This window comes from Carassius carassius, chromosome 35, assembly GCF_963082965.1.
Source record: "Carassius carassius chromosome 35, fCarCar2.1, whole genome shotgun sequence".
NCBI lineage: Eukaryota > Metazoa > Chordata > Actinopteri > Cypriniformes > Cyprinidae > Carassius > Carassius carassius.
Window position 1 is genome coordinate 22,925,280 of NC_081789.1, and position 25,520 is coordinate 22,950,799.

At 35.4% G+C, this 25,520-nt stretch overlaps 2 protein-coding genes across 3 annotated transcripts in view; both read right to left on the minus strand.

Moving 5' to 3' along the window:
• The window catches only part of rsu1 (Ras suppressor protein 1), a 35,966-nt gene extending 12,972 nt beyond the window's left edge, over positions 1-22,994 (minus strand). Inside the window, exons 1-8 of one of the 2 annotated variants that reach the window (XM_059524996.1) lie at positions 22,820-22,994; positions 21,211-21,322; positions 20,945-20,995; positions 17,790-17,910; positions 15,114-15,232; positions 13,455-13,537; positions 12,189-12,303; positions 9,663-9,795 (exon numbers count right to left, since the gene is read on the minus strand). In XM_059524996.1, the coding sequence (XP_059380979.1) occupies positions 9,663-9,795; positions 12,189-12,303; positions 13,455-13,537; positions 15,114-15,232; positions 17,790-17,910; positions 20,945-20,995; positions 21,211-21,322; positions 22,820-22,837 (752 nt within the window). In that variant the 5' untranslated portion in view covers positions 22,838-22,994. Of the gene's footprint in view, positions 1-9,662; positions 9,796-12,188; positions 12,304-13,454; positions 13,538-15,113; positions 15,233-17,789; positions 17,911-20,944; positions 20,996-21,210; positions 21,323-21,453; positions 21,606-22,819 lie in introns of those variants that run through there. The other variant, XM_059524997.1, reaches the window with a different exon arrangement.
• A 1,741-nt stretch (positions 22,995-24,735) lies between these two features.
• The window catches only part of cubn (cubilin (intrinsic factor-cobalamin receptor)), a 35,924-nt gene continuing 35,139 nt past the window's right edge, over positions 24,736-25,520 (minus strand). Inside the window, exon 66 of the mRNA XM_059524998.1 lies at positions 24,736-25,041. Within this exon, the coding sequence (XP_059380981.1) occupies positions 24,934-25,041 (108 nt within the window). The 3' untranslated portion in view covers positions 24,736-24,933. The remainder of the gene's footprint in view (positions 25,042-25,520) is intronic.

Here is a 25,520-nt window from a genome sequence, read left to right on the forward strand (position 1 = left end):
AAGCCTAGGATTTGACAACATTATAATAATAATAATAATATGTGAATCATCCAGGCGACAAATAAATGTATACATCAAAATTTCTCAATAAAACAGGGAATGATTGTACTCTTGCCTTACAGAATAAGTCACTTGCACTGCGCCAACCTGAAACTTACATAGGCTCTCTTTCTTAAACTTAACCCACAATGGAGCCGTATAAAAAGTACAATATGCTCTAAAAAGGTTTATCTTTACCTAACCTATACACATATAAAATTTACTCACCAACATATTTGCTTGAGCATATACTGTAACTTACGACCTTGCCTTTACATATCAGCTGTTGCCTATACACAGCCCAACATTACAGGCTTTCAAACTACAGTAATGCACATCTCACAACCTGCTCTTAAGTATTCAGAGACCGGCTTGGACTGTTCCAATATGGTGAATGGTTTATGTATAGCCCACTGAAACAGCCACTAATGAGGCATCTATGTATACATCTATGTCTGGATTGCCAGGTCTGCCAAACAGAACCAGCCCAATTGCTATTCAAAACTTTTTGCATTATGGTAAACCTGGTGTCAGTTCTATTGCAGCAGGGCTCTGACTGAGGAAGCAGCAATGCATGAATATAATTAGAAAGAATACAGAAAGGAAAGAGTTTGTCTGTGGAAATATCCAGGATGTAAATCACAGAAACTCACTGCATTAGTGTTCAGAACATATAGAGCACACAAAAAATACTTCCCACTTCCCCTGGAGAAAAGAAATGGTTCACGCATGAAATGAAAATCCTTGTTAACTCACCATCATGTCATACTAAACTCACAGAACTTTTACAAATCAAACCAATTGCAACCGAGATTTGGAAGCAACGACGTTCTGGAAGCATTTCAGCGCACAACAATTTAAATGCTTGCCAGTTTCTCACACAACGCTAATGCTCCTGGTCACCTTCGTTAAATATTTTTAAAGCATCCCCTAAAATTGTTATTTCATTGAGAACAAACAGATCAGAAACTAGAGAATCAACAGTTTTAGACAAAAACAAAGAAGTCACTGTGCATTAGTGAAACTGCAATAGAACATCAAGTGGGTTTATGGTTTGTATAGACAGTAACCCACTTAATCAGTCCATCTCAAGAGTATTTCAGAGTTGATCCATCTAATAAGCTTTAATCCTGTTATGCTAACAGATCTTTTACATCACATTAGTGGCAATTTGCTGTCATCTTTTTTCATTCATTTATACTTGGAGTAAATTATCAGTGCGCTCAGCAGAGTATATCTCATCAATAAAATTACTGACGAAAAAGACAGCAGATGAAGAGTTTTTTTTTTGATATATCAATGATAACAAATCTATTCTAAATTGTTTTTGTTAAATGAAATCAAGCTGAAAAAAAAAAAATTATATATATATATACACACACACACACACTGGATGACTTGCCTGAAATATCTGAAGTACTAGAATTAATAAAACAAACTGTATAATTTATAATATATAAATTATAAGATATAATTTTTAAAAAAAATATATAAATAGAAATAGAAATACTAAAAAACAAAAAAAAATATAAAATGACAATTAAAACTAACTTTTTTATTACAATTAAAACTTAAGATCTAAAAGTAAATGCTAATTCAATATATTAATATTTATGTAATAAATAATACTAAACATCACTGAGTTATATGAGAGACAGGTATCCACAAAACAAACCTAATATTATATCTTTTTGCACAAACAATTAAGTGAATGTATTTAAGTGTTAATAAAGTAAAACACATTGTTAATGTGCTGTTATTGTAAAAACGTGTCACGCTATCCTAAACAGTATCAAAAACACATAATGAAGTTTCTTCCAGAAAACATCTAATACGCTCTTAAAAATAAAGGTGCATCTATGGCATCGTGAAGCACCTTTATTTTTAAGAGTGTAGCACAATGCTCACTGTTTTCAAGTGTTATTTTAAGTTGTTAAAGCTGTTGTTTGTTACAATTAATAAATTAATAAATATTTATTCATAAACAAAAAAAATTATGTTTGGTCTCATCATTTTGGACATTACCATCAACAATGTACAATTTTCATTGACTAAAATATGCAATTATATAGTAAAATGACATACTATTTCAATCAGTTTAAAGTGAAAAAAACACACGAATATGTCATTTTAAAGGACTTTCATTAAAAAAGTAAATGAAAACAGCATTTGTGACCTTTGACCCCGGTGGTCACAGAATGAGGTGTCTCTTAGGGATGGGCGTTTTCCGCAAATATCACATTTGAATATTTGAGCTCACAAAAAATGAATATTCGAATATTCGTTTATTTAAATTAAGTTTAATGAGACAGACGTTATTTTTCAGCAACATTTATTGTTTCCGTCATTTTGAACAAGCTTACACACAATAAGCTTGAACATTACACATCGTGTTTTGTAGCTAACAATGCGTGCAAACAAACAAAAGTACAGATTAAAAGCAAAAAAAAAAAGTGAACAAAAAAAACACGTAAAGCAGCCTGCAGCAATTAGGCTATTGTAGAACGTAGCCTAGACTTAACTTTGAAACTTTTAAACTGTCAGCAAATCTTTTTTGCTATTGTTTTACATGTTCTTGTTAAGAAACATGGGGGAAAGTCGGCTCCTTCTGTTAACAATAAGGCTGGCCGCGGAGAAAACGTGCTCTGACGGCACAGACGTTGTCGGGACTCACAATAACGGTGTGCTAAGCGAATACGTTTTGTGAAGCGCTTCGTGTTTTCATTTCACCACTGAATGGGATCCTCATCTGGTGGAATACATGGCCCCAGCAAAAACTGTTCCCACTCGTCTCGGCTGGACTCTCTGTAATCATCGCTGAAGAACTGGCTCAGCCTTTTCCGACGAGTGGGCATTGCATCTTCTTCATCGTGGAGGCTGCATCTGCTCCACTCGCATGAAGGGAAATGTTCTGATAATGTTCAAAAAAGTTTTTTTTTCTTCTCTCATGTTTTCATCGAGAAACCTGAGATGTTTGTGCCGAGGGTCTAGGGCAGACGAGAGAAGAGGAGTTTTCACTGCATTCTCCAAGTTAGCTGTGTTTATTCATTGCTTGAGAGATGCCGCAACAATGTTCTTGAATTCGGTCACTTTCTGTGATTCTCCACGGCATATTTGAAGTACTGTAGAAGACCGCAGTTCTTAGGGGCCGTTCACATATCGCGTCTTTTGCGCGCTCAAGTTCGTTATTTCCAATGTAGGCGTGCGGTATGTGCGCTCATAAGCGAAGCGGTCGCAATGTGCACGAGGTGAGACGCGCCCCATTTTTTCCAGGCGCGTCCGCACCACATCAAGTTAAAAACATCTCAACTTTTCAGAGAGCCGCAAGCACACCGCGGGTCATGTAACAAGAACTAACCAATCAGCTCCATCCTTTCCTGTAAAGGATGTATATGGATTGCCATTTTGAAATAACTTTAGTAGCCGAGCTACTGAAAGCGATTTTTTGTGCTGCAAATCCATTTATCCTTTGCTGAAATTTCCGCGTCTTCATGGAGAGAGTGCGTCATTGTTGCTTGGCAATGGCAGATGGCTCAGGAGCGCTTCTGCCCGAGCGCTTTGGAGAAGGAGAAAGCCACGTGTTCCACGTGTTTTTAGGCGCGAACGGTGAACGGCCCCTTATTCATTCATTAATTATTTTTTGCTTGCATACATCTTCAAATATGCCATGGAGAATCACAGAAAGTGACCAAATTAGGTTTTATTGTGAACTTTTTTTTTTTTTTTTTTGGGAAATTCGAATATAATTTTTATTTATCGAATAATTAGTGCACACCCCTATTGTCTCTGAATCTCTTTATCAAAAACACACATGCAGTAATGCCCAGTCTGTGACCTTTCCTTCCTGCTGACTCATACGACCGGCCCACGACTGGATAGATGTGGGACTTCCTGCATGTGTGCATGTCAGGGTCTGTGCCGCTGGGAAGTTAATTGCGGTTGGTTTTTCAGTCAGCCCTGGACAGCTGTGAAGAGAGCTGCGGCTGTTGTACCGCGGTCAACAAGCGTTTAGAGTTAGCAATGAATAAAAGATGGCAGGAAGGCGGCTTTACGATATGTTAATGCATTATGAGCACGAAGAGTCTCCCCAAAGCTGTCAGTCAGATATAAGATCCTTCTGTCAGGTTAACAAGCCGCCCCATGAAATATGCATGACAGGTTACCCCCCCCCCCCCCCCTCCTCCTCCTCTGCCTGCGGTTCATGCTACGACCAAACCCACTGACAGAAGAGCAGGAAGCAAGAGGAGGGTAAAGACTTGTTGTCAACCGTTTTAATTCCAAACATCTGTGTGATTTCAAGATAAATGAATAGAATATTCGACAAAACGTCAGCACTCAAGAAACAACATGACTAATGATCTTAACGGCCATCAAATGAATGGTCAGGTACATCAAAACTAAAAAATTATCTCTTAAAACCAGGGCTGGATCTGAAAGGAAGGATGGCACATTTTAAAACTGGATTTAGCAAATCAGCGTGGCTTGTGAATATTAAAGGATCAGTTCACCTAAAAAAAAAAAATTGCTGTTAATTTAGTCACCATTCAGCCCTTCCATTATGAGCAGCGCATACATCATGAGCGTCATGTCATTCCATTTTATTACACATAACTTAATTTCTGAACTTGTCGGTTTTATTTTATTTGTATATATGGATTACTTGGGTTGTTACCAACATCTGGTGAATATTTCAAGTCAACAGTACCTTTAGAAATATATTTACTTAGAAAAACGGTGACGTGTTTAATACTTTTTTTACCCGCTGTATATATGCATATTTTGTTTAGATCCTGGAAAAAAATTATACACTATAATTCTGTTTTTAGATTTATTTTATTTTATGGAAGCCCGTATCCGCCACTGAAAAAAAAAGAAGGTAATTTCGCCTTTTAACTTTCAATTGTGAGTTTAAATTTTGCAATTCTTTTATTCTCAGAATTGCATGATACAAAGTAGGGAAGGGCGATATCTTATAATTTGCGATATACTGTACTGGTAAAAGTCTCCCCACGATAAGAATTTGTCTTCCCGTGATAATAACTAAAAAGTCTAGTTGTTGACATATTCCTGTGTCTGACAGTGTGAAGCGACATTGTGAAATGCGGACGTGAAATTGAGGAGTTTATCGCTAAATGAGGAGCATCTTCTACAATCTGGAACTGGTTTGGTTAGGGCTGTACAGTGCGCAAAAAATCGGTCTGAATAAATGTACTACAGTAGCACGCGTGCGATACAGTTATGCATGTGTATGAGCCTGTTTAAACCTGTTGTCTAACAAAGATATAATTTATTGACATGATTTTTCTCGAAATTAACTTAATAACATAGTTGAGTGTTTGAAATAATATCTATTTGTGACCATACGTGGTTTCCTGTTACAGAATGATAGTATTATATATAGTGCTGATAAAGTCGATTATGTCGATTAGCATTGCATTATAAATATACTTTCCTTATAAAAATACCCATGATTGCTTGAAGAACACAGATAAACCATATATTTTGTGCAATCGTATGTATTGTCTTCAAGTTTCATCAGTTAAAATTTCTCTATCAACATTGTGCATTTTATTAAGCAACAACTGTATACCTTTGTCCATATTAGGGATTTCATGGAGCATTGTCAGTAGTATTACTTCTGCTATGCATATGCAGAGTTTCTGCACAAGGGCACTCCCACGGATTCCAGTTTGAAATAAACACCCTATTTTGGATAGGGAAAAAAAATAGGAAACCTTTCTCTAAAGAAACATTCAGGATTCCCTGAATTATCGTCGTTGATATCGTTATCGCAATAAATACCAGAAATATTGTGATACATTTTTAAGCCCATATCGCCCATCCCTGATACAAACTCACAATTTAGAGTTATGAAGTATACAGAATAGTGAGATAGAAGGTCAGAATTGCAGGATATAAATTCACAATTGCGAGATATTTTCCTTGAAAATGCGAGTTTGTGTCTTGCAATTCTGCCTATTTTTATTTACTCAGAATTGCAAGTTTATATCCCACAATTCTGACTTTTTTTCCCTCAGAATTGTGAGATATACTGTACTATAAACTCTGGGGGGGGGGAGACTTCTCAGAATTGCAACTTTTTATCTCAAAAACTCGCAATTGTGTGTAATAAAGTCACAATGGCGAGATATAAACTAAAAATTCTTAGAAAAAAGTCAGAATTCTGAGATTATATCTTGCAAATTCTGACTTTATTTCTATATCACACACACACACACACACACACACTATCGATATATTGTGCACCCCCACTTAAAACAGACAGAGTATGCCCAGTTATAATGGTATAACCCTGCCGATTAAAAATTAAAAAATCTTGTGCCGTTTTAACGTTCTGGTATTTGGAAACGCTGGATCAGTGAACTTAAATGAGAAAATGTCCATCAGGAGTGAAAACTGTTTGAGGGGAGGAATAGTGAAAGGAAGAGAGAGCGAGAGGGAGAGAGGTGTGAGTCTTGTGATTTCTAAGCTGAAGGACATTTAGGCAGGTGAAAATGAAACCGTTGAACTGTGGACACACATCTACTGAGAATTACACACCGTTAAGGCTTGTCTAATTTGAGACAACCTACTTGTCTCTCTTGCGTGCATTCGCAGGCACATAAACAAACAGAGGAACAAACACACAAGCATTGCTTTGACGTTATAGATGAGCACAGGAGACTATAGACTGACTTACTGTGTGTGCGCTTTCATTCATTGTCAAAATCCCCAACTTATGTCTTATTCTAGTCCAAAAATACATTTCTGCTCAGAATGTCAATAAACAAAAGCAATGACCAGCCTTTAAGTCAACCTGGCAAGACATTTTTTTTACCCCAATTACCCTTTAATGCATTTTTCTGGAATACTAGTAAATAACTATTTTTTTACCAATAGGAACTCTATTAATTTATAATAACTACAGCAATAATAATAGCAAATAAAGACAGATTTAAGAAAGAAGAATGGTGTTATCATTGACATGTAAACTGTCTAGTTTTTACAGGACAATTAATCCCAATGGATAAAACCTTGTGAGACATGTTTTCCTCATAAGTAATTCATATTACAGAAGTAAAATAAGTTTTTAATGATTTTCTTGACTTTAGTAAAACCTCCAAGATTGGTTTTCAATGAGGAACCACACATGGTAAGTAAACATGATTATAGATAAATCAGCCTTTTTGGGGTTTGAACCTGCAGCCTTCGGATAACCAGACTAGACTACTTTTCACCACAAGGCTACTTCTGAGTCACTGGACTGAGATATCCCTCCTAAAACTTGAGGAGCAATTCTGACTAAATGTCACAAGAAGTACGAAACAACTACGGAAAGATAAATGGTGGTCAGAACTGCTTAGACTCAGATATTGTACTCAAAAATCTAACACATACGGCAGTTTTGACGACTGCCTGACACAAAATGGATGACAGCTTAAAATGCCATTGATTCAGTCAAACATTCCCATTTATCAGACTGAATATGCAATGTCAGCTCTCAGCGAAGTAACCTTCAAACCTTGTGGACTTTAATTCGATACAAAGCAGTGTATAGGAAGTATCCGATGCGCAGACTAACTTTTGAGTTCGGCAAAACACAAGAGCATTGGAACGGATGATACGCAGTCAACATATCGAAATAATTCAAAACGTTTCAAGCAGCAGTATCTGATTATTACGCACCACACAGACGTGCACACACACACACACATGGTCACGGTGTCAGCACACACTGAGATGCGCGGTGGTTCTGACTGTGCCCATAGGGGAAGATCAGTTCCGGTAAGTGGGTTACGGCGGTCCTCTCCAGACAGCGGCACAGCAAGCAGCTAAATGATCAAACAGAGGAGGATTTGCCTTCTGTTCAGGGGGATTGGTAAGTGGAACAGGGCCGTGAAACATATACTACAATTAGTCTGGAATCTTCCTTCCCCTAGGTCAAAAGGATTACGTCAGGTTTTTGTCAGATTTCAGCCATATTATTGAAGTAGTATTAAAATGCGGTAATAACATACTAGTGTATAAAATAGAAGCATTTATACTATATCACACATAGTACAACTATTTATAATATAATATACTAAATGCATTATATTTTTTATATAATTAATATATTATGATAACATTATATATTTTATATTATATAGGCTACTAGTTCTCTTACTAAATTTATATTGTTCTAATATATTTTTTATATATATACAGTATATATATATCGAGTACAATGTTGCTATATTATATATTTAATTTATATATTATATGAATTTTAATATTTTATATGTTGTTAAAGTACATCTTTTGTACCATGTTGCTACTTGTTTATGCTATTAATATATATATATAATATATATATATATACACACACACACACACACATTATAAAGCTGCAATATATATTTACTATATGTTGCTATAATCTATACTATGTTTAGTGCAACTATGCAGTATATTAAATCATTCAACAAATTTTATAAATAAAAATATAAATACATTAAAACAATATAAATATTCTAAAAACTTATACTAGTATATGATATAACATGTAGAACATTATAATACATTATATATAACATTAAAAATACAACTATAAATAAGATAAAACAATAAAATTATTATAATAACATATACTGTTAAAATAGTAAATAGAGGTTACACTGTTTCCATGATTCTATGTTGATTTTTTTTTTTTTTTAAAGAAACTATAAAAATTGAGACACATAATGATGGTGAGAACAATTGAGATAATAGTAAGATGCGAAAAGTCACAAACTTAGGTCCCATGTGTAAAAACACCAAATCACATGCTTTATACTTCATGCTATTTTTACACATCCAAATCACAAAAATTTTGCTTTTTATTCCCACTGCTTTATTATTGGTGAGCAAAAGGACCGTGTGGTCGGTGCTATTGACACCCGATGCAAAAAAAGTCAGAGTTTAAATTAATGCAAATAAAATATTTTCTGCAGGACATTTTATAGCATGTAAGGAGAAAGCAAGAGATAAAGTAAAGGAGAGAGAGAGAGCAACAAGACTTTCAGGGTAACGCCTCCAGCTTTCATTTTAATTAGTTTGATTGTGCATTAAATCATCAGATCCTGAAATAATAAGAGAACTGCACCTTTCCTCTCTTTCATCACCATCCTAAGGGTTGTTCCAGAAAAATATGTGCCACAATAAAACTGGCCTGTATAGAGGGACTAAATTTATACCTTGTATTTAGCAAGACATTTCAGGACGTTTCTCTTAGTTAAAGACCCAGGGAGGGTGCCTGGATCCACAGCTTCTTATATGCATTTTATCTAATCTGAGTTCTGCGACTAGCGTAGTGTTTTAAAGGCTGAAGTCATAGCATCCGATCCATCATGGTCTGAGGAGGGCTGCCCACTGGCTGGACAATACGTCAAGCAAACACCCCAATGATTCTTTAGTGACTGATGCCAGTGTTCAAGAGTTTGTGTAACTGGAGGTAGAGGAGATGAGCACTGCTACTAGGGATCAAACCAGCAACATTTGTGTAAGCAGCCTGTATCCTCACTACTGAGCTGATATCTGTGTCATTCAGATTTACAGCACATGCTTCTGGGCATTTAACAGCAGAGATAGAGAGATTCACTTACTACTTGTATGTCTCCGAGCGGATGTACTCAAAGACATGAGAGACACCCAACTGGAACTGGTCTGCGATGGGAGTCACCCAGGAGTTATTCTCAGCCTTAAACACCTGTTTTGGGCCTGTCAGGTCCAGGTTACCTATAGACATAAAGAGAGAGGAGAATCTGAGATTTACATAAAGGGAAGGATGGAGCAAGTAAGATCAGATAAGGAGAGGAGGGGAGACGAAAGGAGCAAAGAGAAGAGATTATGAGAATCAAGAAAATCAGAGTCAAGAAAAAAGACTGAGAAGAGACCAGATCAGACAAAATAAAAAGAAGTCACGAGAAAAGACAAACGAGATGAGAAAAGATCTATGACATGGAAAATCAAATGAGAGAAAACAAACATGACAAAACAAGAAACTAGTAGAAACTACATGAGATGAGAACTGAAGAGACCAGATTAAATAAAATGAGATAAAATGAGACAAAACATAAATAAACGAGAAAAAAGAGAAGAGACTAAATACAAAAATCAAATAAACAAGAGAGAAGAGACCATATGAGATGAGAAGAAATAAGACGAAACATAAATAAGACATGAGATAAGAGACCAGATTAGATGAAATAAAAGAGACAAAATAAAAAACAAGACATAAGAAAACAGAAGAGACCAGATGAGATGAGTCTTGAAGAGACCAGATGATATTAGAGAAAATTAAACAAGAGAAAAGAAACCCAATGAGATGAAATTAGATAAATTAGAATAAAATGACAAAACAAGAAGAATTGAAAGAAGAGTAAAGAAAATTCACTTGCGAGAGAAAAGATGAGAAAAGCTGAGACAAAAGAAATGCAATAAAAGGGAAGAGTCACATGAGACAAGAGAAAAAAGAAACAAGATGAAAAAGAGAAGATACTAGAAAATAAACTAAATGAGACAACAGAACAGACAATAAGAGGACATAAAGAGAAGAGACGAAAGAAGAAAAGAGACAAGACGAGACGAGAAGAGATGATGCATAATGACACAAGACCAAAGGAGAAGCAGTTCACAGTGTGCAGATGAAACAGTACAGGTCAAAGTGCTAATGTGGCTCATCTCAGCTCACAAGGGGGCTAATTAAATAGTTCCTGATTAGCAAGTGTTGAGCGGCCTGTCATGAGAGGGTGAAATTAAACCTGGACCCCGGCACACAATGACACACCTCACAAACGCAGTCAGACATGACCACTAGTGTAAATCAGCCCTGAATCTACAATACCTAGACGACAGACCTAAATCGACAACTATTTCAGATCTCAGTGCTCGACCAGACGTCTTCTTGCTTTGGTTTCCACCGTCCTCTTCCTCTTTTCATATAACAGTTTAAAGCATCAGCTTTACACATGAGAAATTCTGAATGGTAAAGACTGTCTATCTGTCCTCTTTGCACACTCTCGTTCACATCCTTCTCTTTTTTTCCTCCTCTCCTTTTCCCTTCCTGCTTTTGGCATGTGCGCTTGGTTGCTCCTTGTTAGCCTGGATCTTCTCTCTCACACATACACACGGCAGCGGTGGTCTTAACGAGGTCGGTCTGTGGAGTGGGATTACAGGGACATGACAGAGGGGTCCTAATAAGCTACACACAGGAAGAGTCTCCCCCACAGAGTGCACAGGACAGAGACCTGCTGACCAGAGCGTTCACACACACCTAGAGCGCAAGTAAACAACTGGCAATTGCTAAAACACTACATAACTCATGAAACTAAAATTTGAAAACAATATGAGCGCTGTTCGCCCATGCAAAACTCTGTCACAGTGCTAGTGAGTGGTTGAGGGCATTGCTATGTGCTTGCTAAACAGTTCTGAGAAGTTTTTGAAGTGTTGCAATTAGGTTGTTAGTATACAATCCATGATCATACAAGCATCAATAATTTATATACAATTTTTCCTTTATATAATAAATCAATAAATCAATCAATAGGAAAAATAAAATTACTTGCGAACTCACGCAACAGGCTGAAATTACTCTATGAACACAGACTCATTGTGCAGGGCCACTGATTTTGTATAGAAGGACATTTATATGACACTTAAGGTGAATCTTGACATAATGCTGGAATACTGGTACACCAGAATCATAGATTAAATTGTTGGAATGGAAAAACTACTGTCAGAAGGGCAGTCAGTATATGTGTGTGTGTGTGTGTGTGTGTGTGTGTGTGTAGGTTTTCCTAAAGTGAAGGCACTCAGGTAGAGAGGAGCTCAACCTCGGTTGACCCCAGCAGTATCACTCTGTGGGTCAGTGAGGTGTGATCCAACCCAGAGCCTCCAGCCAATCACACAAGAGATGACAATTCTTTAGCCAATTAGAGTCCAAGGCTGTGCCTGGTGTGTAATGTGTGGATTTGGGATGGGGGGTTAATCGAGGAGCCTGGCTGTGTAAAGTTTGCATTCCTATCAACCAATCATTGCCTTTTTGTTTTAAGGCAAGGCTTTGATTGGCTGGCAGGATTATATAAATGAAGTTGATCCAGGAATGTGTTGAGCACAAGTCCATGCCTTACCAAGTTCAGGAGGCAGAACTGTGAGTCTGTTCCCTTGAATGTGAAGTTCCTTCAGCTGAGCCAGATCTCCGATCTCTTTGGGTAGAGATATGAGGTCATTGTCCCTCAAACTCAACTGAAAAGAAAGAAAAACTGTCAAAAGTGTTGAATACAACATGAAATGTAAATAATCAACCATTTCATGTCTGTGGCTTTATCAAGCATTATTTATTCAAGCATGTGACTCTAAAAAAATAAGTTTAGAATTTTCATAAATTTTTGTCATATTTAAAATATAACTAAATATAATAAAATGTATAATAACATTTATAATAAATTTCACCTATGATCCAATAATCAATCTTATTTACTTATTAATTCTGCCTATCACTCTGTTAATTCTATTTTCAAACATTCTTACTAATCTTATTATTACTTATTACTTATGTCCCTTGTCTTATTTATTTATATGTGATAAACAGAGCATGATTTATATATTCATGTGACTCTAAAAACAACATAAGTTAATAAATACATCTTATAATCATATTTTCAAAATTGTATAAATATTTAATCTTTTATCAATTCAACATGGATAAAATCAAGCCCCTAAATTATATTTCACTGAATATTCAATTTTGGTCAGAAAAGTCACATAATGGAAGCTAAATGTATAGCAAATATTGTTTCATTGTGTTTTTTAAATTAATATTGCAACATGGTTTTCATAAACATAGAAAATCACTTTCAACTCTACATTTTTAACTCTAAAAACAAGCAAACACAGCATCTACATTAAATCACTGTACATTACATTAGAAGTCTTCATGGCAACCTGTGGGGTGTAAAAGCAGAGATGTGCAACTTTTTGGTCTTGCTGCTATACTTTCCTAGTGTAATTTCTTGTCCCATAGACTTCCATTGCAAATGCATTACTATATATGTGATTTCTGATTGCTTTTACAGACTGTGGGGCAAGTTGAAATAACTTTCGGTGGTTACTGACAGCATCTCATTACACTTGCATTCTAAAAATCACGGGTGTAATTACACCTATATTTTAACGCAACACCAAACCAAGATAGTTGAATATTATTTTCAAGTTCAAAGTTGTAATTATCAGCTGTTTTATGTATCCGTGACCCTGCATTGAAGATCAGCCTCTAAATCACCTCTCATCGCATCTGATACAGAACACTCGCTGTGGAGAGTAAATCCAACACACACGGCACAGAGCGCCACCACAAAAGCAATTGATTCCAGAGGGAATTTAGATAAATTACTCACTATCTGTAGCTTGGCCAGCTTGCCGATGTCTGGGGGCAAAATCTCAAAATCGTTGTCACTGAGATAGAGCGCACGGAGGGTGGCTGAAATGAGATAGAGAAGAGTGTGTGTGTGTATGTGTGTGTGTGAGTGTGGGAGAGAGAAGTATTGCAAACACTGATCAATAGAAACGGTCATCTCTGATTGATACAGCATGGCTGCAGTATTAGACTCAAGTACACATGCAATATCAACAGATCGAACAGATCAATAGCATCAAATACACACTCCCACTGTATAGTTGAGAACTACATGGGATAAACACATGGGCAAACACATTAAAGCAGTAAACAATTAAATGAATGTAAAAAAAATTATTCAAAATAGGGCCACAACTAATATGTATTTTGATCATTTGGAACTGGGATATTTAAAAAGCCCCACCAACTTCCTGTCCTTTCAGTGTTCTGATTGGTTAAATAAACAGCAACAGCCAATCATATCCATCTCAACTTGCTTTAGAAGTCAATATCACAGCTGATATGACAGCCAGCCACTCCAAACAGCAGTGATAAATGGAGGTTTGGGAGGGTGTGTATGTGTGTGAGTGTGTGGTTAGAGATCAGAGACCTTGATTAATGTTAAGATGGTGCTTTCATTATGTGGCTGCCATTAAAATAACAGGTTATTAGAGCCCATCACTACTCATCAGTGTCCTCTGATGGGACCAGCTGATTGGACTGATGAGGAATATGATGATAATGATGAAGATGATGAAGCTAATGCTTATTTTGTTTGCATATTGTTAGTAGGTTGTCTGGTTCTCATTGCAGTTTATTCTGGCAAAGAACCGGCGCCTGAAATGCAAGCGACCACAGTTCGTTCTTGTTTAAGTGGGTAAATCTGAAATCAATAATCCCACAACAATAAACAAATGGAAATTAGTGGAAAATTTGTGACATTGCGGTCACAATTTCAGGCTGTCTAAAAAGTAATCAAGCACAGACACAAAACCCACTACGACAAAAGTTTAAATCAACAGAGATTTTGGTAACGGCAATTACTTTCCTTTTATTTAAATAAGGAAAAAGTAATATCTCCAAAACTATTTGTCAACATTTCGTTTTTTTTTTTATATATCTAATAATCAATAAATTTTTACAGAAATAATCTAATAAATATTGCTTCATCAGACCAAAATGCTAATAAAAACAATAAAAAGACTAGGAAGTTCAACTTATTCATATTTTTTTTTTAAATACTTTGATGAATAGAAGTTCAAAAGAACAGCGTTTATTTAAAAAAAAGAAATCTTTTTTAACATTATAAAAGTATTTACTGTCTCTTTTGATGAATAAAAGTATTCTTTTAAAATCCTATTGAACCCAAAAAGTAATGCAATATAATTCTGTAAATTAAAAAAAAAAGTTTTAGGAATTTGAAAAAGAAAGTTTATGCTGTAATAAAGGAAATATTCCAGTCACTAAAGGAAAAGCAGGACCATTTTTAAATCAAATTTTAACTCAGTTCAAATTAAAAACCTGTGTACGCTGATATCCATAAAATTGCTAGCCAATCAGTACAGAATATGCATAAAACATTCCATAAGTGGTCTTTAGTTTTGAATGATTAAAAATATCAGATTATACCGGTAATGCCTAGTGTGTGCTGCAGACTTACTGAGGTAAAAGAAATTCCCAGGCAGTGAGGACTCGTTCAGGTTGTTGTACGTCAAATCTAGAACCTCCAGCGCCGGAAGAGATCCAAACCCTCGCGGAAGAGTGCTCAACCTGTTCATCCTACAAAACAATAAAACGCCATTTTAACCAAATCAACAGTTTCAAACACAAACTCAGACACACTCAATTTTTGACACGGGGAACCCATTGAAAATCCATAGCAGACTTACTCAGAGACATGAGACAGAGACAAGCAGTCCGCACAGATCCATCTCACTGATTATGATTGATATTTCAAACACAGCACAGATTTATTACCCAGCTCAACAGCTCTACTCACATTTATAACATAAATACAAAGGGGTCCAAAAGTCTAAGATCAATTGTGGAAGTGTGGAAGTGTGAAAGCATGCGCTTACATTTAGAATTTTACTAATTTAATTCAACATTTTAATTACAAATTATTAGCATAACCATTTGAGTTAAAAATTGAGCTGAAAAAAAATGCAAGAATGTCTTGCTCTTTGCTTTGTCCCCCTTTGTTTTAGTGATTTAAACTCATTCACTCATTAAAGCTAAAAAAAAAAATTATTTCATTTTATGTCACTTTTTTATTTATGGATTAAAATTACACTACTGTTCATAATTTTTGTGTCAGAATGATTTGTTTCTTAAAGAAATTAATAATTGTATGTAGCAAGGCTATGGTACAAACATTTATAATGATAAAAAAAGATAAAAATTTCAAATAAATGTTTCATAGTCATCAAAAGTCATCAAACTTCATAGTCATCAAAAGAATGTTGCAAAAATGTCAGTATCAACAAAATTTTAAAGCAACTGTTTTCAGTACTGATAATAATAAGAGGTTTAAAGTTTATATAGCAACAAATTCACATATTAGAGTGATTTCTAAAGGATTTTGTGATGCTGAAAACAGTGCTATTTCACAATATTATTGTTTTACTGTCTTTGTGATCAAATAAATGCACCCTTCAGACTTTCAAAATGAATACAAACTTTTGAACAATATTGTATATTTGAATCCCAGATTTTCAATATGGTCTCAGACATTCACACAACACTATTAATAACAAAATAACAAAAAGTTAATGTTCCGCTAGTTCACCAATATTAAAAATGTGTCTGGTCTGTAAATGTTAAAATCACAATCGCCCTTGAAAGGTAACAGATTAAATTTTAGCTGGAAAACTTCCGACAGAGAACATGGAATCTGAAATTAGAAGTGCTCAAGGTGCCCGACGACGCAGATAAAACAAGAGAGAGAGCAAGAGAGAGAAAGAGAGAGAGTGGGGCACCCAAATCAGATGCTGATTAACTCTTGCTTATTTAAGCGTCTGTCCTCCATCTCTTTCTTTTTCTTTCTTTCAAATGACACTTGTTTGCCGTGAAGACTCTGAAACTTTACCAATGGATTTCAAAGGAATAAACAAATTGATTCCACCACATGTTTGTGAAGCAATTACCAGAGAAAAGGAATTGTTTTGACAAATGAGATCAGGATACCGGGCGGCCACATGCTCACACACACATACGCACATTTGAGTCAGGAGTAGCGGCCGGGAATACAACGAGCCGGCTTATGTTTTCAAGATTATGTGTAGAAATGGTGCGTCTGGCAGCAAATCGATAAAAATGTGCGCCGTCAGACGCGGGGCAGATTGTGCCGCGCTTTAATCCTGCGTGACATTGTACATGCTCCGCCCTCGGAGGAAAAGGAGAACCCTCGGGATTCGGGTGGGGCTCAGGTGGACTCCGAACACCAGGGAATGACCTTATGGCCAGGGATGAAGAGAGTCAGAGAGAAAGAAGAACAAAGGAAGACAGCAACGCTACTACTGTCAAAGTGAAAAAAGATGGTAAAGGAGAGGAGATGAAAGAAGAGAGAAATCGAGAGGAAGCAAAAAAGCTAAACAAGGGAAAAGTAAAGAAGACAACAAGAAGAGCAAAACAGTATCAGAAGAGATGAGAAAAGAAAAGAGGAGACAAGAGGAGAAAAGAGGAGACAAGAGGAGATAAGAGAAGAAACAAGAGGAAGGAAAGGGGGAGGAGAGAAAAAACTAAACGAAAAAATGCAAAGAGACGCTAAGAGAAGAAAGGTGACAAAAAGACAAGACGACACAAGAACTAAACAGACAAAATAAAACAAAACAAAAAAGGGAAGGAGTGAAAAAAGAACATCAAGAGAACTGAGACAAGTAAAAAAGACAAGAGTGGAGATAAGAATAGACAAGAACAGAACAGAACAGACAAAAAGAGAAGAGAAGAGAAGAGAAGAGAAGAGAAGAGAAGAGAAGAGAAGAGAAGAGAAGAGGAGAGAAGAGGAGAGAAGAGAAGAGAAGAGAAGAGAAGAGAAGAGAAGAGAAGAGAAGAGAAGAGAAGAGAAGAGAAGAGGAGAGGAGAGGAGAGGAGAGAAGAGAAGAGAAGAGAAGAGAAGAGAAGAGAAGAGAAGAGAAGAGAAGAGAAGAGAAGAGAAGAGAAGAGAAGAGAAGAGAAGCAAAAACGTGAGACATCTAGAAAATAAAGACAAAATTTGAGATAAGAAGCGACCAGACGAAACTAAACAAATTATGAAAATAATAAAAATAAGGAGGGAAAAATAGACAAAACATGTTGAGAAGAGATGAGAAAACAAGTGATGAGACATCAGACTGACCCAAGGTTGAGATGTTTAAGTTTCTGCATGCTACTGATCTGGGTTGGAAGCTCCTCAATCTGATTATTGAACATGTTCAAAACTTCCAAGTTCTTCAGGTCTGCAATGTTTGGAGGCACAGCTAAAAAGAGAGAGAAAGATAGTGAGGGTAAATAAAAGACTACATAAATGAGAACAACTTCAGTTCTGACGGTTTCATCAGTCTCATCAATCAAAACATTTCAATTGACTGTATTCTAATCACTAAGGTAAAGCATTCCCCGACGAGGTCCGATGATCAGAGACCGAAGGTTTTCTGATGACCTGCCGAGGTTTAACGACTAATTATGAGAGTCAGCGGATAGACGTCCCGTCTTTGATGGCTCAATAATGGGTCACTCCCCCAGCGATAAATTTGACATTTTAATGATGGAAACCTTAGCATAACGGATCAGCAGCACCACTCCCTCCCCTCCCACAAGGCCATCCTGCCCCTTTCTGCTGTCGACAGAGATCGATGGGCCGAACAGGCACTCTCTCCGATTACTGGCTGATCAATGGCCCCTCATTACGGAGGAGGAGAGGTGGGAGAGGTTTACACAAACAGCATGACACGAATACCTCCAGAGAGATCAACGAGAGCTGCGCCGCCCCAGACACGGAGGAACAAATGATTCAGCCGTCACGCAAACAATTCAAAACTACAACAACGAAACACAAACAAGAAAGCACATGCTCTTACAGCACTCTTCAGATCATGTGTTTGCTAAAAAAAATTGGTATTACTTTATATTAAACATTCACAAATAACTAATTCATTTGTAAACTAATAGTAAATAATCTTAATAGTAAAATTAAATGGTAAAATAAATGTATTACTAATTCTACTTATTAAATTTGTTTCTAATTATTAATAAATGAATTTGTACATTCAAATGAGCAACTAATTGTCTGATAATATATTTATATGCAACTATTTGAATGGAACTTTGAATGCTATAACAGTGAAAGTGTTTCAAAATGTAAATTTTTCAACATAAAAAAGTCATAAGTTGTTGAGTCCTTGCTTGCTGAGTATGTTTCAGTCTGACCATCCAATTCACAATTTTTGCATCTATCCTTCGACCTTTTCACCCAAAAAAAATATACGATTTATTTCCCAATGTCTCAACGGAAACGTAAACGCACCAAGAGACACTGCAGAACACTGAACCCTTCGCCCCATGTCAGGGTCCCTGTACTCGTCTCCAAATGACACACAAGATTGATCTCAGTTCTGCCTTCTCCATCCTTAAGACACACGCCTCCACCAGATATCTACACTTTATCATCTTAAACCACAGACGGGGCTCAAAAGCACCACAGAGTTGTTGCATCCACAAGTTGTCAGTAAAATCTGGTTGTAAAAACATTGTTTTAAATGTGTGTGTGCCTTATTGGAGCCTTTAAAACAAGCAGAAAAGGCTGATGGTAATAGAACAAAGAATATAAGGCTATACAGAGCAGAAAGGTTTGGCCCTCTCTCCTCTCTGTCTCATTACCTGAGCTGCTGCCTGCCCCGGCCGAACAGCAGCCCTGCTTTACTCATGAGCCACTAATGAAAGGCTTCCAAATGTCACTGTAATTCCTGACTACCCTGAAAAGTTCAAAAGATGGCAGATTCCCTGTCTCTGCTCTTTAACCAGGCAGGATGAGAGAGCGGAGAGGAACAGAGAAGGGGAAAATGCAGAGCGGCGAGGAATAGACAAAAAATAGAAAAATAAATACACTCTCTTATCTTCTATAGAGTGGAGTCCATGAACAAACAGATAAAAAAAAAATTGTGTTAAAAAAAATCCTAAAAAAAGAAAAAGGATAATGTTTTTTTTTTTAACCAATTAATTATTTTTAAAATTAAGAAGAAATATTTAGGATTTATATTCATGACTACACACATCAATCAAATTTAGAGTTTAAACAACATAATATCTTTTATAATATTATGAATTTCTTAATATATATTTAACTTCACATTTGTTTTTATTTATCAAAAATAATTGTGGTTTCAGACTTTTGGACCCCACTTTGTATCAATAGTTTCATTTTTTCCCTCTTTATTTAAATCAGCTATAGATGCAGAAACAATTTCCTCATATTCAAATCGTATTAAAAGGCTTTGAACATTAATAAAGACTATAATAACAAAGTAATATTATGATATAAATATCATATTTATTTTATAGTATACATATAGCTTTGTAGAAAATGCTTCTTCCAAAAGATTTAAAATCAAGAAGTTAGAGGTAATTGTGGCAAACGAAAAATCAGCGTTAGGGGAATAAAATAAGTTAAAAAAAGATCATATATTATAATATAATATAAACTATTAAAATATATTGTTTGTAGTTGCACGAAATCAAAATAGAAGCATTCTGCTGGTGACCTCGTGCTTCTGGACTGCATTAAGGTGTTTTTCTCTTGTTTAAACCAGCTACATTCAAGTGGTGTGATCTGTAACAGAATTAGAAATTTCCTCATCTTCAAATCTTATAAATCGTATTAAAAGGCTTTGATCATTACTACAGACGCTACCTGACAGATATGTGCATTATCACACCGGGATCTTCATGGAGATTAAGGGAAAAGCTTCCTGCATAAACAAACAAATCCCCAACCAAACACTTCCTGTACAAATCAGATGAGCGTGAACATGGCTCAGAGCGGTTAACATGAACCCAAAAAGATTATGTGGGAGGGGAAAACAAGCTCCAAACTACACTGAAAAACATATTTCTCCTAATAATAACTATCTGAATAACTCTTAACGTATGCAGACTAACTTTAAACTCACATGTAAAGGAAAAAATAAAGTGAATGTTCAAAGATTGCAGATGTCACTAACTACTAATCGTCACTCTTTTTTTACTACGGTACTTAAACTGAGCAAAATATAAACTCAAACAACCACTGATCAGTAAGGGCAAGACAGCCATCTAGTGGAGTTAACAAGTTCTTTCAACAATCCTCATGAACCTGCAGTCTCAAACATTATTAAAAATGTAAAATTGTTAAATATAATGCAATAAACCAATTCAATACTGCATGGAGTGTGCATGTAGATATATCTGTGCAATATAAAGAAATTAAAAGGAATAAATGCAAAAAAAAACTTTTCTCTTGAGATATGAAGAACTTACCACTCAGCTTGTTGTGGCTCAGGACCAGTTGGGTTATGTTGGATAAAGTGACTACAAAACAAAACAAAAATGACACGTTTAGTTGATGATGTCATTGCGTGATGACGCCACCAATCTTCTGCCGCAAACATATACTGTAAATAGAGACAATTTACTATAACAGCCAACTGGTCAGTGTAAACAAATAAGATTAATTACCCACACTTTAATTAACATTGACACAACATAAAACTTTAAACTAGTAGAGTAACTGTCTGCAGACTCACAAAGTCCAGGAATATCCAGCAGGTTTGATATTCCTCTGTCACACATGTCCACCTCCGGTATATTCTTATCCCGACTCTCCTCCACTATCTTCTTCAGAGACTTTGACATTTTCTGCAAGAAAATAATAGCAAATACAAGACCCGAATCAGGCAATCTTATGAGGAGAGTCTTCCCACTTTTGCCTCAAATATTGGTTCAAATCCAGTCATTACAGGCCTATAAAGAACTCGCTCAGTATTTACCTAACTGTACGGAAAATACACTAACATGCGGGGGAAACAGAAAACAAATATCCTCAGGGCAGTTAAACCAGATATTTTTAAAGCAGCAAAATCGCTCACACCCAACCGGAAGTTGATAGTATGTCTGTAAAAGTCTCGCATTCCTTCCATAAAAGGGTATTTCCGGGGTCCAGAGCGAGGAAAAGAATGTCAAGACAGAATTATGTTCCGTTGTCCAATTAGCTGCTAGAAAATCGGCGGGATCGTTGATATAAGGCACAGATTTGTCCAATCAGAACGCGCTCCGCTGCAACAGTGCGTATCATTCGACCAATCACTGAAAATGTAGAGGAGACGTGTGGAAAGCATTCTGCCAGCCACCACAGTGATGTGTTCAGATAATATAATCCAGCTTTAAACCTGTTTGATTACAACAATAATTTACTTGTAATATTATAGGAAACTGTATAGGCGCCTACAAGGTAAAAGTTCAAGGTATAAAGTTTTCATTTAATATAATTAATCACAGAGGGCAGTCTTAAAGCCTGTTACAAACAGAATCAATGTCTTGTCAAAAATGAATGAATGTATATATGTATGAATGTGTGTATATATATATATATATATATATATATATATATATATATATATATATATATATATATATATATATATATATATATATATATATATATATATATATATATATATATATATATATATATATATATATATATTAATATATAAATATATATTATTTTTGTATAATATAAATTTAGTAAAACATTATTTTATCCATCTTCAGTGTTCTGCATATGAGTTATTTTGTTACCATAGCCTATTGGTTTATTACTATCATATATTATAATTATTCTAAATAAAATATTTCACACCAAAAATACATTTCTTTCTTTCCAGTATAATGACAATTACTAAAATAGCCTAAAAGTGAAATGAAAATTTACTAAAAACGATTTAAGCATAATTTTTAACGTTTAAAACATTAACAACTAAAATAATAAAAAAACATAAAAATGACTAAAACTTTAACTGAAATTAAAATGAAATTGGAAATGGAGATTACGAAAATAAAAAGGAATTCGAAATGTTAAACAAAATTATAATATCTAAGTTAAACTAAAATATCACTGGTTGTTATGCCTCTCTGTTTTTTTTTTATGATTTTAAAATAATTAATTATATATAGTACTTTAACATACACAGACAACACCTTACAACAAGCGCTACCAACATCCAGTGTGTATTTATGTAACTATATAGATATTATATTTACCTCAGTATGAATTTATAGAATGTGACATTAGGGAATCCAGCAGCTGGTGTGCGCAGCTGTTGTCTACCACCCAGATCCACTGCTATTTCCTACCTTCCAAGGGAGACACATTGTTTAGACGTCTGTACAAGGTGGAAGAGCAATAGGTCTTCTCCTTCTGGCATGGGGCAGAGGTACGGCGACACTTCGCTCTTCTCTTGGGTTCCTGTCGTCCCAGGTGGGACCATCCACAGACTGGATCTTGGTTCTTCCCTTGCTTGTCTCTCTCTGTCTGGGTCTGGTTCTTGCGGGGTTGATCATTTCTAAGTGGGACTGAAAAACAGTGGCTCTATTTATAGGCTTGATTATATTTGGTGAGTGGCAACAGATGCTTGAGCATGGTTGAACTTTGCTTTGCAGAGCAGGAGTTCTGGATTCCAGGGTCAAGGTTTGTTTATGCTGTAAAATCTTTAACCAACACCCTTTGTCAGAAGCCAGTGGAGATCGGACACAGTCAGACATGGCATGAGGGCATGGGGAGGTGTGTTTTATCAGAATTAAGGAGCTGTAAGCACTTACACTTGCCCAAAGTAAGCGCTGAGAATGTATGTATGTGTTCTGCTGTTTGATTTATGAGGTGTTCTCAAATTATGTGCCTGAGGAACTTACTGTACCACAAGTAGAGCGGACCACCAGCATATTACTGAATCGGAGCTCTGGTTTTGGCTGGAATGAATGTGGATTTTATGGCTTGCAATTGTTAGGTTTACTGAGAACATTGGTTGAAAATGATAAATTTTATGTTAATTTATGCTATTTAAACTATTGAATATCAGTCATTTTATAATGGATATTTACCATGAAATATCACATTATTGCATTAAAAATAAAATGACAATAAGTAAAACCAGTTGTACATTTGTTTTATAAAATGGTCAGGAATATGTCCAAATCAGGGTTATAGTTGTAGTTAATTAAAACAGAATCTAAAATTCAAACCACTAAAGAAACAATCATTACTTGAAATAAAATAAAAATAATATAATAAAACCCAAGTACTTTTGTTAATTGCCAAGGCAACATTTCTCATTTTAATTTAGTTTTACTTGATGTACTACAATAACTAAAACTGAAATAAAATAATAATACAAAATAAAAACTTGAATAGATAGAAAAAATTATAAGAAATGACAAAACACAACAAAATTCATAAAACTAAAAATGGAAAATCTAATAAAAACTGATTCAAATATAAATTAAAACTATAAAAGTATCTATAATAGTACTAAAATAACACTGGTCCAAACATTGAGTCTTAAAATCGAGTAAAAAACAGAATAAATAAATAAATAAATATGTATGTATATATGTGTGTGTGTGTATGTATATAAAAAATTTTTTTTGTCAACTCTTATTTTTATCTACATTATTATAGACAGAAAATATTAATTCCAAGGTCAACACATTTTTATTACTCATAGCTTCTCATGAACTTTGACCCTGTTCAGTTATGGAAAAACCATTATAAAATGATTGTGAAAATTGTGAGAGAGGCCTTAATACAGATGGTAATGTCTCAAAAGCTCGGTTGATCAGACTGCTGAGCCTCTTTTCCCAAACATTTCTTTGACTTTGATGGGAGCATTTTGCAGAGTTTTTGAAAAAAGAAATGTTTGATTCCTTCTCTATATGGATTCATTGCATGAAGAAAGCTGAAGGCTGTCTCCCTCTACAGACCAGACAGACCCATTAGTCCGATCTGCTGCACACAGCTTTTATCTTCCTCCGAATGTGCCATCTCTTTATTTTCACCGTAGCCTCTGTCTGTGTCGGGTGTGTAAAGTATAACGCATCAGAGTGGGCAGTTTGGATGAAGTCCAGAGCTAAGGATATCAGACAGTGAAAATATACTAAACACTTAAAAGCATTCACAGCTTTTGTATGCATGTTGATTTGTTTAGTAAGAGACACTCACACTTTTTCCACTGACCCTCAAAAAAAGCCCTGACTTAAGAACATTGAACAAGAACTTCATGAAACATCTTTATTTTCCAAAAAGGCATTAAAAATACATACATAAATTCATTCTTTACACAATAATCTACAAATAATGGTTTATATTGAATTATTTATGTGACTGTTTACATGATTGCAAAGTGTGTTCACAAGTTTCTGTATGTTTGTGCATGCGTGTGTATGTATGAATATATATATATTTTTATTTCTTCTCAGCTGCTCCAGGTGAGTCTGAACCCAGACGGGAGAACAGCAGACTGAGCTGAAAACTTCACAAACACAAGGTTTGAAGAAGCTCTGAAAGGGGCTATATTTGTCTCCTGCAAAAAAAGCAAAGGACAATTACATATCCATCTATAATTCAAGTATACACACACTACTGTTGCAAAGTTTTTGGCTGGTAAGAATGTTTCCTGTTTTTGAAAGGAATCTGATCAAGGCTTTATTTATTTGATCAAATATACAGTAAAATATTGTGAAATATGATTGCGATTTAAAATAACTCTTTTCTATTTGAATACATTTTCAATGTAATTTATATCTGTGATGCAAAGCTGCATTTTCAGCATAATTTCTCCAGTCTTCATTGTCACATGATCCTTCAGAAATCATTCGATTGTGTAGATTTGCTGTTCAAGAAACTTCTTATTATTATCAATGTTGCTTTGTATTTTTGTGGAAACTGATATACATTTTTTAGGATTCTCGGATGAATGGATAGTTCAAAAGAACAGCACTTATTTGAAATAGAATGAAAACGAATCAATTTCATGTGTGTATGCTGAATACATTTTTAAAT